Raw genomic sequence first — 17,514 nt, forward strand, 5'->3', positions numbered from 1 at the left:
AGTCTGAGAGACCGTTTTGAAAATGGTTCGCTTTCGTTTCCAGAAATCCTGGAATGACAACATTGCCCCTGGATCTTTCTTACCAGTACTTTGCCAGCGCTTACCAACACGGTTCTACCGGCTAGAAATATTTGAATGAGAAAAACGGGAAACGAAAAATCCTCGTTACTGTATCCGTCTTTAATATAAGTCTTTAATATAAAATTTATTTGATTTTTATTTTGACTTTAAATATAAGACTTTAATCACTTTATCTCTTATATTTATATATTTTTTCAAAATAGCCCTTCTGACAATGATAGTTTTAGTCAATACACTTGATTAGTAAGGATATTTTAGGAAAGACAACATCTATTTAAGACAAATAACTAACTCAACTTACTTCTTTAATCTCTTCAAATTAGTCAATGGACTCTTATAATTAAAACTAGAGGTAGTATAAATTAGAGTAAAATATTCTAACTACTCATCTGTTTTGTCTTAATTACAAGGATCTCTTTTTTATTTAATAATATAGATTTTAGTCTCAACTATTATCACTGTTAAGAATAATCTAAAAAGATTCTTAGGTTAATATAATATCTGATCCTTCAAATTTGCTCTCATTTTAGTTTTGACCTCTTAAATTTTAAATTATAGGTTTGGTCCTTAAAGGGATAAAATGGTCTAAATTTTATTGGATTATAGGAACTAATGTTATACATAAAAAAAGGGAAAATGCAAAAAAACCTTGGAATTGTAAAAACGCAGATAGGGACCCTTGACAACTTCACTTAGGTTTGACGAATAATATGCCCTGAAGTTGTCAAAACCCAAAGTGAAGTTGAAGGGTCCCTATCTGCGTTTTGCAATTCCAAGGTCTTTTTTTGCAATTTCCCCTAAAAAAAATTGGGAGACCAAAACTTATGGTTTAAATTTAAACGATTAAAACCAAAATGAAGATAAACTTATATGACCAAAGTTATATTACCCAAGATTCTTTGAGTATATTTTTCAATTAAAAAACATATTAAAATAATCTTGTTTACTATTTTATTTTCATTATATTGAATTTCTAATTTATCTTTAACTATTAATATTTATTGATGATCTATTTAATATTTTTGCTAAATTTATTAAATCAAGACGTAACTTTATAATTTAATTGAAAATACATATATATATATAATAACAAAATATTTTCAGATAATATATATTTAAAAAATTATATTACAAGTAAGTTTTAATAAATAAATTATAAGAAAAAAGTAAAAAAAAAATGACTGTTAAATTTTAAAATTTAAATCAGCATTAATTACTACTCTTTAAAGAAAATTATTATATTTAAAAAGTAAATAACAACATATTTTTTATAATAATTTCTTATTTAAAATTTTAAAATTTAATAGTCATTTTTTATAGATTTTTTCTAAAAGATATTAAACATTTAAATTTATTATAAAATAAAAATTTATATTTATAAAATTAATTAAATTTATAATATGGTAGTCGATTTAATTGTGTAACAAAAAAATATTGAAACATGTATTAAAATTATTTTTTAATTTCAAATAAAGATATATTATATGTGATTAAATAATAATATTAAGTAATATTTACTTTACGGAGGGAGATTTTGATTAAAATAATATGTCAATTTTGTAATTTAACGGTTAACTAACGATTGAGCGGACGGAAGTTAAATCTCAAAACTAAAAAAAAAAATTTGTATAATATATATTTTGCTTTTAAAAGAGGTTCATGCCTTCATATTAGGGCTGCACATGGACTAGACTGGACTCTTGCCCAATGCCCAGCCTGAAGAATGAACGGGCTGAAAAATACAGCCCGTTGCCCAGCCCTACCCATGAAAAAGCCCTATTAAGTTCGGGTTAGGCAAATGCGGGCTGGGCAGGACAGGTTTTCATGCCCAACGAGTCAATATACTACATTAATTAACTAATATTTGTATCTCTTTAAATAATCTAATGTAACTTTATATTAAAATGGCAATTTGGCCTTAATTTTGTTATTAATAATTAATATACTATGAAACTATTTTTTGTAGTAGCTAGGAGAAGTGAACTATGACAAAAAAAAATATTGTTTGTATATTTTATTAAACTTAATTGTTTTTCTAGTTTCTAACTCTTAAAATCATTCAAAAATAAATAAGTATGATAAATACTGAATATTAATGTAACAATATATTTGATTTAAGAAATAAATATGATGCAAATAAAATATATGTAAATAAAATTATATATATTATTGCGGGCAGGGCCAAATGGGCAGGGCAGCATACCGTGCCCAATGCCTAGCCCTGCCTAACAATTTGCCTAGCCCGAACATGCTCAATAGTTCTTTTGGGTCATTTTTTTAGGGCGGGCTGGACTTTTTTTTACGGGCTTGGACGGACATTGTAGGCAATTGGGCTTCATGAACACTCCTACTTCATATAGGTTTTCAAAATAAAAAAGAGATATCTGTAATTTAAATTAAATAGAGGATGTTGATGTATTTTATTCTATAAATTATAACCGTTATTTCGTAAAGATGGTAAAAATTAAAGGCATTTATAACAAGAGATACTTCATGCTGAAAAAAATATAAGATACCCTTCTTATACACAAGTACTAAGTAACAAATTTACAAACATTAAAAAATTTAATTAAATAAGTTATTTATAAAAAAATGTTTTGATTTTCTCACAACACTTTTTGAATAATTTGCATTAGATACTACTACTTCAGAGAAAGCTTTTCTTTCTGTTTCATTACGTGCAATCAAGAAAAATATTTTTAAAATTATAATTATAAATTTAAAAAATAAAGAGATTAAGGTCTCATTAACAACAAAGCAAATCTTTTTGTTAGTTTTTATATTTAGAATTGGAGAGTAGTTAGAAGGTAAATTACTGGAGAAATTGTATAGATATATTCTAGTAAAAGTGCTCGCTATCTAAATGGACAAGTTATTGATTCTAGTAAAGGACCAGAATAGTTTTCATAAGAATGTTTTATAAATGGATACAGTTTAAAAATTACTACTTTTAATCTTAAATACTCATCCGGTCCTTAATATATGATCCAATTCTTGAGTTAGTTTTGGTCCTAAATATAAGATCCATTTCTCATATTTATCAATTTTTTCTAAATTACCATTATGGATACTCCATCAACCATAATCAAATAAAAGAGGGAGATGAGGTATTAAGAAAGATGATTATATTATTTTAGGAAAAATGTGTCATTTTTCTTATAATTAACTAACGTACCTAACTTCTTTAATTTAATCAAATTAGTTAAATGGGTCTTATATTAAGAACCGGAGGAGTATAAGATATAATTTGTTGTTTAATGATGACCGGAGGCAGTACTTAAATGCTTATACAATCACTGTTCTTAAGAACTTGAAATCGTCCGCTTAAAAAAGAAATAAAAACTGTCCACTCGTCTTACTATATTTACAACTTTTTAGAAAGAAAGTATTTTGCAACTGCTTTTTTTTTCCTTGAGATAGAATATAGCTGAAAATTTAAAGCCAAACTTATGTGTTTTCCTGGCCAAAAAAAAATGTGTTTGTGGAATTTAAAACTTGTAAAATGAACAAATTGTAAATTTAAGAAAATAGGAGTGAAATTTACAAAAACCTACAAATTAATTTTATAACTTACGATTTTGAAAATAGGAAAGAAGGGGTTCAAGTGCAATTTACCTCTTATCAATTATCACGCTGTAAATATGAAAAATAGGTAACAAAATCACAGAAAGCTTTAAAAATGTGTCCATTCACTGTAAAATTGAGAGGGGAATTAGTGACAAAATTTCTGTCTGATACATCGCAAATTCAAGAAAATAAAGTCTACCAAATTCTTTTGTTATGCAACCAAAAGAGGTTAAATCTAATAAAAAGAGTTGGCCTCTTACTAGAATCCAACTTTGACCCTTTATCAAGAGACATTTACTACCTAGTAATAATTTGAATAGAGATATCTATAATAAGAAAACACCCATGCTTATTTGAAATTAAAAAAAAAAAAATTTGTTAGGCACGTCTCCTGCCTCCTATCAGATATTATCCAGGAAAAATCTCAAAAAAATATCACTTAAATTTCAAAATCTCAAATCAAGAATTACTATCATTTGTTTTCAAGTATAGTAAATTGCTATTAAAGTGTAACAAATAGGATTGATTTGGAATCCTGAAATTCAATAAGTTTTTTTTTTGTTGGAATTTTCTCTATTATTCTCCTCTTCATTTTAAGGGGTGTTTGGAAATCAGAAGAAGCAATTTTAAAAAAAATATTTTCATGTAAATCGAGATAAAACTCTTCATATATATATACACACATACATACTTATTTCAAACTTTGTAAAATGACTTTTAAAAAACTAATCAAACATCCCCTGAATATTTTTGTCGTTTGATTGTGACTTCATTAATTGATTCCTCCATCTCCATTTATCTTATTCATGATTTTAGTTAAGAGATAACTAACGTGAGATTTTAAAAAAAATTAATTATTAAAAATTTTTAATGACAAGTGAGCAATAACCAACATGTTATCATTTTCTATATTCAAACTTATCATTATAAACTACTTAATTGTTGTTATTATGAGACTTCTTTTTTTATATATTTTTTATTGAGACTTCATAATCGAACCAAAACAAACTTAATTAATGTGCTATCATTGCTCCTGCAGGGTTGATTTGCTATATATAATATATATATATATATTCAAATTTTAACAGTCTAGACATTTTTATTTATTATTTTATTAAAAATCAATAAAATGTCATCGTGGGAGTTGTTTGTCACACTTAATACTCCTCCGATCCGTAATATATGACCCAATTTTTGAGTTAGTTTTAGTTCTAAATATAAGACCCATTTCTCATATTTATTAATTTTCTCTAAATTATCTCTATGGATAATTGGATACTCCCTCAAGCATAATCAAGTAGAAGAGGGAGATGGAATATTAAAAAAGATAATTGTGGTGTTTTAGGAAAAATGTATCACTTTTCTTATAATTAACTAACTTACCTAACTTCCTTAATCTAATCAAATTAGTTAAATTGGTATTATATTAAGGACCGGAGGAATATTAATTTTCATTTAATCGTTATCATTAACTCGTTATTCTTGAAGCTTACAAGTATTTAACCTAGACCATCTTTCTTTTGACCTCATTAAACAGCAGCCGTTAGAGTTGTAAAGAGAGAAAACAAGATCATCAGTCACATGGTTTGAAAGAGATCACATTATTCCTAGCTAGTATATTTATAGTGTCTGATTTGGTGGCATTGCAGCTAGCTCGAGATGCAACTCATGCTTCAATAAGTCTTTGAAATGTTGACCATCTTTAAGGTATATTGGTTGAAGTGTTCAGGTTTATTTGTTTTAAATGTTGTTGGGTTAGTTTCTACGTTAGTTTGTCATAATTTGTTTACGCTTTCAGACTTTGGGCTTCCAATGGTTTTTTCATTTCATTACTTAAATAAATTGATTTTTTTATTTTAAAAAAAATCTAATTATAGTGTGTCTTTGTTTATAATATATTTGTAATTTATAATGTAGCTTTATATATGTGTGTGTGGGTGTCACATTGACGTCAATATTCTTTTTTTTTTAATCTCAACAATTGAACGGTCACAATACATTCATATACCTCCGCACACTGATCGAACATTAGTTAGAACTTTTGAAACTCGTGGATGAGAAAAAGGTTGTCAAGAGCTTATAGTTTAAATTGACACCCTATATTTTCTTTTATGATGAAAGTTGTGAATTTTATATCCCATATTGTCAAACAGGGATAAGCATTAATTAATTATAAGGATAAAATTGATAAATAATCATTAATTACGCTTCAAATGGTTTCTATTTTAAATCCAGCCATTTTCCTAGAAGCAACTTATACTGTGAATTAAAAAGAGTTGCTTGAAATGAACTTTATTTCCACACGTTATGTTTATTACACGAGTGATACCTCGAAACCAAGCCAATAAGCTAGATATATGAAGAAATCCAGTCCATGCTCCATGCCAGTGGAAGTTTATTAATAATTGTTATTGCGTCTGGTAGGCACACGGATAAATTATCTGTAACAGATTGGGGTCCTGATGGCTGCTTTAATTACTACTCGCGGACAGGAAGAGAAAGTTTTTTGTTTTGTTTTATTTATAAGTCACTTCATTAAATTTTTATCCTGAATGTACTATATTATCTTTTATTTATTATAGTATGGATAGTTATTTTTTTTTAAAGCTGTATATATTAAACAGGAGTAAAGTTGAAAAATTGCTATATTTTAATGGAGAGTTAATATAATTTAAGATTTTTCTTGATTTGTGTGAAACATGTTAGAAGTGCCTTATAAATAGGACAAGAGGAGTACTATTATTCCTAATTGTGGAGTTCACTTCAACCCCCCGGCTTCCATTTTATAAAAGATTCACATAATGAAATTACGTAGTTTAAAAGGGGTTAACATTAATTAACAGTGATAAATATGTAATATATGTCAAATATAGTGAGAAAAATATAAAAGAACGTCTGAAAAAAGATAATGTAATAACTAATTAAGAGTAGAATTATTTTTAAAAAATCAATATTCAGATAATCTTGAACTAAATCTTATTAAAAAAAATCTGATCGGGCTGGAAAAATAAAAAAGAATCTGATCAGTTTTAAAAATTTGAATCTCGTAAGACAAAAAATCGGAGGGAGTGGCTTTTTACACTGTAATGGCTAGCAAACCCTTCCGCTCGACGCGTAACCTATATATTTCGTGACTTTGATGAAATGGATAAATATCTATTGAGAATAACATTTTATTTTTCACATGTATTTGCTATGGCGTCGTTAAACTGCTTTATTTACAGTATCAAATATGTTAGCAGGTTTGAATCTGGAAAATGTTTATATTTGGCGGCATTTTTTGGTTTAATATCCAATTAAATTATATTCACAACATATCGCATCAACTTTTTGTATCCTGCTTTACATTAGGACGCCAATTTGTAGTTTTGTATTACATGATTAGCGGTACCCGTCCCCACCGTCTCGTACCGGTCCTGATTATTTTGAGACAAGACCAAATAATAATTGGGATGAAACGCAGGACGAGGTCATCTCATCTAGAATATTTATTTATTTATTTATTTTTAAAAATTTACTTAATCAATTAATATTAGTGCTTGTTTTTTAGTGATTTTTTATGTCAAAGTCTCACTTGTAATTTGAGATTTTTGCATAATAGTTTTTTTTAAGGATTTTTATCTCTCAAAAACTCAATGAAAATTAAAAACACAACATAAAGAAAAGAGTAAAATACACTAAAAGCCTCTCTGTTTTACTTAAATTAGAAAAATTTCTCATTTATTTTGAAAAAATATATATATAACCTTTATTAAAAGTAAAATGTATGTTACACAAACTTCTCTTATATATTTAAGATTTTATTTCTATCTATCAAATTGTTAGTTGACTGTTTGACTTTTAAATTTTTATTTTAACTAAAATACCCCTCCGTGACATGAAAGTCCTTCAACATTTATATTTGTAAAAAAAAGTAATTGTTCATACAACAAAAAAATAATTTTAATGCATATATTTTCAAAATTTTTAATATATAATAAAATTTATTAATTTTTATTATATTTAAAATTTTATGATTTTTATTTTTCCATCTCAATATTGAAACTTATTTATTTAGGTTTTTTTTAAATGGCTACGCAATATATTAAATACATATTTTGTCCATTGTATAATATAAATTATCTAAGTTTGAGAGATTATAGAAATTATTTGAATTCATAATTTAAAATTTTTAAATAGAAATTTTGTTTGAAATATTTATAACTTATTTAGTCAGTTATACATTTATTTTAAAAATTAATTAAATTTTTATTCAAGTTTTTTATGTCTACATTAACTAAATTATTTAATTTTCTATCCCAATATTATAAAAATATTAAAAATTTATTTTTAAAAATAAAAAGAATTAAGAAAAAGGAAAAGATTTAAATTCTTCAAAACTTTTTAACTAAAATTTAGGGATTTGATATTGTGAAGGGTAAATTAGTAAATAAAAATAGTTTTAATATAAATTTTAATTTAAAGATATCTTTTTAGAATATTCTTAATGAAGCTAGTGGTTTGAACTTAAGCATATGTTTTCAAAATTTAAAAAAAAAAGTCTGTGTAATCAGAGCAAAATGCAAGAAATATCAAAGTATTTTACTTTAAACAAACTATAAATTCTAGCCCAATTTGCAATGGTTTAAAAAAAGCTAAAATATATATTTGGTCTTTTAACTTTATGTAAATTTTCAATTTGGTTCCTTAACTTTATTTTTAGTCTTTTAATCCTAAAATTGTTAGTCTTAAATGATGATTTTTTGTAACAATCAGTTGTTTTGAAAATTAAACTTAATATTATAGCATTTAGTAATGTTTTATTAATATTAAAGATCTCAATATTATCGGTTTTTTTTATTGGTTCTAAGGTTAAATGTCTAAAAATTTATTTTTTTTAAATTAAGGGACCAAATGAAACTTTATGTAAAGTTAAACAATAAAAGATATACTTTAGCTTAAAAAAATGATGGGATGAATTTGGCCCTTCCTGTCCCATCTCGTGAATATTCCTAATTCTTAGTTCTAGTAGTTTCCAAAACATCATGGAACTAAACCATGAGATTATGACAGCATAGCCCTCACGATTCGAACAATCCGTTAGTGAGGGTGAACATGCATGGGTACAGTTAGATTAAATTATTTTGTCTAAAACGTAAATAGCTCCCAGGAAATTTATGATTAAGTATTTAAATTAGTTAACAATTATTCCTTCACTTTACCTCTCATATTTTTCTTTTTCTTCCAAAATAATTTACGTAACTTAGAAATTAATATATAATTTAATGCTATACACAAATATTTTAGTAAAATCGGATCACATTTGTTATAATTAACTTATTTATTCAACTTTCTTGATTTGTCCAAGTTAATTGACTCTTCTATTAAGAAATAAAGGTAGTATATCGAAAGATCTTAATAATCTTTCACAAAGAAAAGAAATTACCATCAAATTTTAAAACCTTACCTATAATAAAATAGGACAGTTATTATCACATTTCACAAGAGTCAATATCAATATAAAGTATAAAATTTACATCAACCCACAATATTTACGAATTATGAATACACCGTTTATCATGCATGAAAAGTTTACTACTTAATTATTTTGCATGAAAAGTATGCTATTTAATTATTACTAAAGACACTTAAAATGAATTAAAATGGTATTTTTTATTTTTATAGTAATTCCATTAAATTTGATAATTTTTTTAATTATTAATAAGCATGTCACAGATGTTTTTAATGTAATTTTTATTTGGATATTTAAATGTCACTTTTCTGCATATTTAACATACTTCTATTGCTATTAATTAAAAAGTAGTTTTGTCTATGATTAATTGAGTATAAGAGGTAGTATTTTTTACTTAAAAAATACTAAGTTAAAGTACAAATTTATTCTAAAAGTTTTTATTCAGAAGCGTTAAGCGTATAGAAATTTTTACTTTTAGTACAAATTTGCTGTAAAAGTTTAAAATCGTAGTAATTTTATCATTTATTGGTAAAATACTCACATTAATCATTAAAATAGTAATATTAATCATTAACATTTTTAACAATAGGAGCAAAATTATTACAATTTAAACTTTCTGGACAAATTTATCTAAAAAAATAATTTCAGATGTCAAGCGTTTTAAGTAAAAATTTTCAGAGTAATTTTGTAACTTAATCCAAAAATATTTTTTATTTCGTTGTCTTTTTTTGTATTTTAGGGATCTAATTCTAAGGAGCCAAGTTCCTTGCAGATGAGAAAGGTTGAATGCTTTAATGGCAAAATAATAGGCAGAAGGAATGAATTCTCATGAAAGAAAATCTCCAATCTTGGCATCACTCTTATAATGGGAAACCCATTTACTATAATCCCAATCTCACCGCTTTCCAATCCTGCCACACACGGGATAAACCTCTCAACTTTACATTCAAAATCCCAGAAACATAAAAGGGCTCTCCTTTTTCCTGTCGATATCATGCGATTTTCTTGGCCGCCAAACAGAAATAGCATGTTTCAGATCAAACGGCAGCGTATGAATCATTTAAAAAACCATGAAGGGCATGTATCAGACGTGACAGAGAAGTAGAGACGCAACGTTTGGTTTTGGAAAACTGGCTGTTTGGTATACAATTTAAGGATATTAATTAGATTGAACCGTCCATTTATTGGTACTCGAATTCATTTTCTCTGGGGGACTGTAAGTTTAATCTGAGTCTTGCTGAAGGGAGATTCATCGGCATGTCGAGTGATCCATCGATGAACAGCCAGCGCTAGTTTGAGGTAATCTGTCATGAGGCACTACTCTGCTTTCGACGTTGTCTTTTCCTTTCAGGGCCTGTTTATAGATGACTGATTTGAATATCTAGGAGCACAAAGGATGGTATAACCATCGAAGCCTGTTGATTTGAGATTTCGTTCACTAGAAGATTCAGAATCAAATAAAAATGCAACATAAAATGAAATCGAATGTTGATGGGAAATATGAAACAGTCTGTCTCACTGGTCTGCCCATGTAACCCTTTCAAGACTAGACAGATAACTCCCCTAGACTTTTAAATTTGTGCAGATAAGAGTTTTGTTACGAGGGAAATTGATAATAAGTTGTTGGAAGAAGCTGGAATCACAGGAATTTCATGGGCAGTGAAGAATCAGGAAGTCAAAAGCACAAGAGGAATAAGAGTTTTGTGATAAGAGAGGTTCCAATACAGCGGGCGAAGATTAATAATGATGCAGAATGGAGCAGAGGGAAGAGCTTCTGTGAGATGGAGAAGGCGATGATGAGTGACTATGATACCCCTGAGCTGGTGGTTTTCCTTCAGGAGGACAGAGGAGCGTCAGCAAAAGACAAGTGTGCGATGGGAAACTGTGAATGCTATGAGGAAACGGCGGAGACATTGTCTTGCTCCTCTGCTTCGAAAGTGTCAGACTCCACATGTCGGAATCCTCGCACCAACAAGTGTGGTTTCAGAAACTCGACGATGATGGTGGAAGGTGACCACCCCACTGAGGTGAGACATCTTAATCTAAGGCTTGGACATTTTATTTGATCGCATCCAATGGTAAATGGTTGATGTGCTTCGAGAATGATCTTTTCGTGAATCATGATGATTCTGTTTAGCCCGTGAAAACGTGCTTAAACAGAGAACTAGGAGAATCAAGTCAAAGAAAAAACTACGGTCTTTCCTGCGTTCCCTGCTGATAGTGTTGGTCCACCAACATTTCAATTGCTAGGGGATTTCTGCCTTGTAAACTAATTTAGGGATTCAGTTGCAATCAAGTTAAAATTTAGGAACTGAGTTATGAATGAATCAAAATTATTATAACCACATAAAAGATTAATTTTTCTTGCAATAACATTTATATTTGATACTCTTTATATTAATTTTTTAAACGGATCAAAATCATCCACTGTTTTTTTTTTTTCAAAAGACAAAATGGTACATAACATTATTAAACCCTAGTAACGTTGACATAACCTTTATAACTTTTAAAATGTGTGCCGAATGCGATGTTGTGGGGTAAGTGTAATGTGCAGGGCAGTGAGAAAGAAGAGGAGGTTGTGAGATTATTCGACAAGAAGCAGGAGGAGTGGTGTTCGTGCGGCATAGGAACATCAATAAGGTGTGGCAGCGTGTCTGCGTCTCACGGGTCCAGTGACAGCATGAGCAGCACCCACTCCTTTACTTTTCCCATGTAATTGCTCACTCTGCTTCCTCTGTTCTTTTGTTGCCTTCAAGTGCTTCCGTTTGATGATAGGGATGGCGCAGATTGCAGAGAGAATGGAGCGGAAGCCCCGTGAGGATGGCGGAGCCTGACGCTGCCTCGGCGTCAAGAAGGCTTCGATGGCGGAAGATTCTGTGTCCCTGCTGCAAATGTTGATGAATAAAAGGACTTAAAATTGAGTATGAAGAAATAGGTGAGGATGCAAGGCAGAAGGCAAATGAGCCATTCTATAAATGCTGCTATATAATTAACACCATATTATCGAGTCCTTTGTTTTTGATGGAGATATATGGCAGCTTTGGTTGCTGGCAGTTTCCCCAGTTATCTTCAGATTCAGTTCTAGCCCGACCATAATCACCCTATACCCTTGTCATCATTCATATTTTTATCTGTGTTGCTCTTGCCAACAACCCCTGCTCATCACCATAAATCCAACGAAACCCTATTCCCTATTCGAGATCAACATTTTTGAGGGAAACCACTTGCCCTGTTGCCATTTATGCCACATCCTATCCTTAACATAGTAATCAGGATTTAATTTGCTCTTAAATATAAGATTTTAATTAATATTGTTTTTTACGTTTATTTATTTTTCATCAAAGCTGTCTTATGGTAATTACACATGTTGAAGAATTTTTATACTCATATACATGATTAATAAGAATATTTTTAAAAAAACAATATTTATTTATTATGAATAATGAATTTAATTATTTTTTTAATATTTATAAATTAGTTGTTTAACTTTTATACGGAGTATGGGGGGCAGCATCAACAAGGCATCTGGTCCTATATTGACAAACACCAATTAAAACGAATAGAGATGATAAACTTTTCAATTGAATTTTTTTTTTTAAATGAAAAACATTGAAGCACTCCAGCGGATTGTTTACATCAGGCAACTTTTAGAAGGAAGTCATAGTTATCATCTTTTTGTGCAATATTTAATGAACTATTCCAAGAAAAAGACATCAACACCACAATCCATTGTGATGAAAAATAATGGAGGTTAAAAAAACTTTTTGGGTGGTGGTGAGTTAGTTAAAAAAGAATTATATACTAGCGCAGACAACAAGAGGAGGGAAAGAAGATGGGGTAGGGCGGGGGGCGTGCACGTGGAGAAGGGAGCCCACAACAGCGGCCACGGCGTCATAAATCAGCGTCCCACCGTTCCGTTACGCACTGTCGGGCTGTTCCATGGAATTGGAATCCCCATTCCCTACCCCAATCACTCCAACGACTGCCCTACCGCCACCTGACCTTCATCATGGCCATGGCGCATGCCTCTCTTCCCCAGTCCCGGCCCCACCTTCCTTCTCACATCACCCCCCTTGGCATCATTATTCCGCTTCTTCTTCACGTGCCTCTTCCCCTAATCCTTCCTTATCTCCTAATCCCCTTCCTCCGTCCATTCACCTCCACCTACCCACCCACCCACACACAAAATATCAATTCGCTATTCATACTTGCCACTACTGCATTACCATTCATTCAAACCCTTCCCTTCGCTCAGCCATATGCCCACGTCATCCTTCATATCACTTCCTACTTCCTGTGTTCTTCCCTTTCTACTTTTATCGATCCACCCTCCAACGCAACCCAAGACATTCCAGTCACAGACGCAACATATCAGAGCTATATACCAACTTATATAAAAGATTCCACATACACATCTCTCACACCCTTTCCTCATTTCAAACTCGCAACTCATAACACCCCTTCACATTACAATAACCCCAAAAAAAAAAATACAAACCAAAAAATAAAATAAAATATACATCGGGTGATTCGCTAACTGTAGGATTTCTTCCCCCCGCTTTAGTTTTTCCATTTCAGATTTCCTCGTGTTTTATGGATTAAGATCATAATGAACCAAAAAAGAAGTGATGAAAGTGAAAGATTCATTTCCGGCTTCCCTTTCCTTGTGTGTGTTTCGACCTTCAGGGTAGCTGAAAAAGACTCGAATTGTCTTCATTCCACTGATTGTGACTCCACAAACCCTGATCGACGGTGTTCCCAACATCGAAAAAACTTTGATGATCCGTGCTCCCCTGCCAATCCCCAGGCACCGTCTGCTCCATCAACGATCCAGTCGTCATCGTCCTCATCTCCGGCCACTTCAACTCCTGCTGACAACGGCCGCTCGTGTTCATCCCCTTATGCCACTGGCTGCACAGCTGAAACGAAGACGCGTCGGTGATATTACCGTAGCCGAACGCCAGGGTCTCGTTGGTGGGTGTGATCAGGCTCGTCAAGTTCTCTATCTCCGAGAAAATCCCGAAGTCTCCTCCTTGTTCAGTGACGCCTGGTTCCGAGCTAGGCTTCGAATCAGAATGGACGACGGGATTCGAATCCTGAAGATTGTCAAACAAGTTATTGGACGTCGAGTTGGATGAAGGAGCTGAAACCGCTTCTGTGGTGACGGCGGCGGCGACAGCGGTAAGACTGGAGTTTTCACTGCTGGAATGAGAGTTGGACGTCTTACCCTCGCGCTCCGGTAGCGATGATGACGGGGCCGGCGGTGGTGCTTTTGTCGCGGTGGCGGAGGAAGTTTCTGAGGAAGAATTCTTGGGCTTGGAGCGCTTCGCTTTCCGACAACCGCCGCCGACGGGGACGTTGCGGAGGACGCCGCCCTTGGTCCAGTACCTACGGCAGCCCTTGCAGAAATGGCGCGGCTGAGAGAGGTTGTAGTTGTTGTAGTAGCAGAACTTGGTGTTGAGGGAGTCACACCTCGGGCACTTCAAGGCCTGGTGGTCCTGGCTGTCGTTGTTGCGAGGATGGTGGTGAGGTCTGAGCCTCCTGTTTCCAGCAGCACCCCCGGCGCCAAAAAATCTACCTCCGGCGACGGAATGCATTTCCTGCATTTCGCTCAAAACCAACCCTGGCTCCATGCCTGATGCCTCCGGTGGTGGGATGTCAGAATCCAAGAATCGAGGGGGAACGATTTAAAAATTGTTGCCTTGAAAGTCGGGAGGGTAAATCTCAGGCTAAATACGCGGGAAAATGTTGCTAATGTTGCCGACTTAGAAGAAAGGCAGATTTTGTGGCAGTGATACGGCAGTGTGAAAAAACAGCACAAAATCAGGCAGGCGAGGGAGAGAGCCGCAGAGAGAGAGAGAGAGAGAGAGAGAGAGAGAGATTGGTTCCCAGGTCTGACAAATATCCCTTCAGCTAGGCTATGCACTGTACGCTGATATCTTCCACTATTTCTGATTTCTGATAGTATTAGTCACGGAATGACCAAAACAACCCTACAAGGAAGTGAAAACTACAGAGAAGCGAGAGGTTTGTGGAGGTACGAAAATGCCCCTAGTGGTGGCTGGGATCAACAGTCATAGCCTCGTACGAATGTTGGAGTTGACGAGGGAGTAGTGGGAGCCGTGGGATGAGGGGGCCACGTGGACGGAGACAAAGGGAGGAGGAGTATCATTCGCAGAACCGGGTGGTGGCCATGTCGGCCACCTCACATATTCTAGAGAAAAATTACGGTCCTAGTCTCCTAGACCCTCACTCCAATGTTTACGCTGAAACACTAGTAGCATCAAACTTGCAATTATTTCAAAGAACAAATGCGTTTTTCTTTTTTTATTTTTGTCCTCTATTTAAATATTATTCCTCCGATCTTTAATATAAGATCCATTTAACTAATTTGATTAGATTAAAAAAGTTAGGTAAGTTAGTTAATTATTAAAAAAAAGTGACATATTTTTTCTAAAACACCATAATCATCTTTCTTAATACTCCCTCTTCCTCTTCTATTTGATTATAGTTGAAGGAGTATCTATAGGGGTAATTTAGAGAAAATTGATAAATATGATAAATGGGTCTTATATTTAGGACCAAAACCAACTCAAGAATTGGGTCCTATATTAAGGACCAGAGGAGTAATTGCTTAGAAATTAAACAAGTACTAATTTTATGTAGAATATATTTTTTAAAAATAAATATTATTAATTTATTGATTAGTATACCTAAAAAAAACTTGTACTAGAATTTATATTTAGAAAAAAATATGAAAATTCAAAATTAAGACTTATAGTTAAGGGAAGAGAAAGTGTATCTTAAATTTAAAGTTGTAAACATAATATCTTCAAAAAATTTAAGAACGATATATCGTTTACTTACCAGATTTTGTCAAGGAGAACGGAGAGTCGTCCTATATTCTTATAGTCGTATTGCTCCGCTACTCGCATTTGGGTTCGTTGGGTGTCGGTAACGGGAGGGAAGAGGCACGCACTCCTTATACGCACACGTATTAGCATGCTGCCTCTTATTTTTAATATAAAAATCAATTAACTAATTTAAATATATTAAAAAGGAGAAAATGTATCTCTAGTTTCTTTTTTTTTTTTTTTTGATAAACTAGAACTACAAAAGAAAGGCTACACTACAACTTGGTGCCCGATAATGGCGTCAATAGTATCCCTGCTCATGATTTGCAAACCCATGGCTCCATTGAGAGCTAATTTGGCGAGAGTATCCGCTTTTGTATTCTCAGTTCTGCTTATTACTTGGAAGCTACATTCCCAGTTCCATTTCATCATTTCTTGGACCTCCCGGATGCTTTGCCAGTCCTCATGCAGGATGTTGTCTCCTTTAAGGAATGTCTCAATAACCTCAGAAGAATCACAGCGCAAGACTACTTTCCGAAATCCCAAGTCCCAGGCATGTTTCATTCCCATCAAGCATGCCCAGATTTCAGCCGTAACATGGTCTCCATGGTCCAACTTTAGCATGAAGCCTTCACAGATTCCTACATTAACTCGCTTGGTGATGCCACCACACGCCACTTTGCCCGTCCGTGCCCAGAATGCACCATCAACCTCTAGTTTCTTAGGTCCTGCTTATCTTTTCCAAAATTAGTTAAATTAATTGTTTATAATAATAGATATTATTTTTTTTAAAATACTCTTACTAATTAAATGTTATTTAATGAAGCATTTAACATATACAACTAATATAAAAATAATTTGAAAAAAATAGATAAATATGAGAGATAAAATAAATTAAAATTTTATATTTAAAATTAAATAAATTTTTATGTTTAAGTGTTATAAGTAGTACATGTTTGTCAGTGTTATGTTGTTTATGTAGATGTGTGTAGTAATGGAAGGAATTTTGATTTAAATTGATTGATCACGTGCAATTTCAGAAATAATTGATTCATTAATGAGAAAATTACAAAACTTTGTACTCAAGTTGACTCAGCTCACAACTTTCAGAGTTTAAGGACAATAATTGGCCTCCGGTCCAAAAAAAAAAAAAGGACAATAATTGGCCACATGAACTACACTTTGCTTTATAAAAAGTCAAAAACTATATTTGACCGACTCATAATAACGATGAGAAACAAATCTCACACCAGACAGGCTAGTATTCACACACACATATAACTCATGAATAACAAATCAGCGCACAGAGAAGATATACAACTCAATCATACATATGAATGAGCGTGCCATATCAAATTTTAGACCCCATGAAGAAGTATAGAACAATGCCCACTAAAATATATTAGAAATAATGCTACCTCAAGTCATAATTATAAGAACTAGTTAACTAATTTGAAGATATTAAAGAAATAAGTTAACTTAGTTATTTGTAATAAATTTGTGTTATCTTGCTTAGAATATCCTTACTAATCAAGTATATTGGTTATAACTGCTATTATT

At 32.0% G+C, this 17,514-nt stretch overlaps 2 protein-coding genes across 2 annotated transcripts; one reads left to right on the plus strand and one right to left on the minus strand.

Moving 5' to 3' along the window:
• The first annotated feature begins 10,148 nt into the window (after positions 1–10,148).
• LOC114721880 (uncharacterized) lies at positions 10,149–12,355 on the plus strand. The gene is made up of 4 exons (XM_028907774.1): positions 10,149–10,399; positions 10,686–11,127; positions 11,655–11,812; positions 11,887–12,355. Exons 2-4 carry the CDS (start codon positions 10,753–10,755, stop codon positions 11,996–11,998), a joined length of 645 nt encoding a protein of 214 aa, XP_028763607.1. The 5' UTR covers positions 10,149–10,399; positions 10,686–10,752; the 3' UTR covers positions 11,999–12,355.
• Positions 12,356–13,474: 1,119 nt separating this feature from the next.
• Positions 13,475–15,232, minus strand: LOC114721897 (dof zinc finger protein DOF5.4-like). The gene has a single exon (XM_028907788.1). The coding sequence runs from the start codon at positions 14,731–14,733 to the stop codon at positions 13,783–13,785; it is 951 nt and encodes a 316-aa protein (XP_028763621.1). The 5' UTR covers positions 14,734–15,232; the 3' UTR covers positions 13,475–13,782.
• Positions 15,233–17,514: the final 2,282 nt, after the last annotated feature.

Source organism: Neltuma alba, unplaced genomic scaffold (genome assembly GCF_004799145.2).
Source record: "Neltuma alba isolate B1F8T4 unplaced genomic scaffold, ASM479914v2 tig00012074_pilon, whole genome shotgun sequence".
NCBI classification, from domain to species: domain Eukaryota; kingdom Viridiplantae; phylum Streptophyta; class Magnoliopsida; order Fabales; family Fabaceae; genus Neltuma; species Neltuma alba.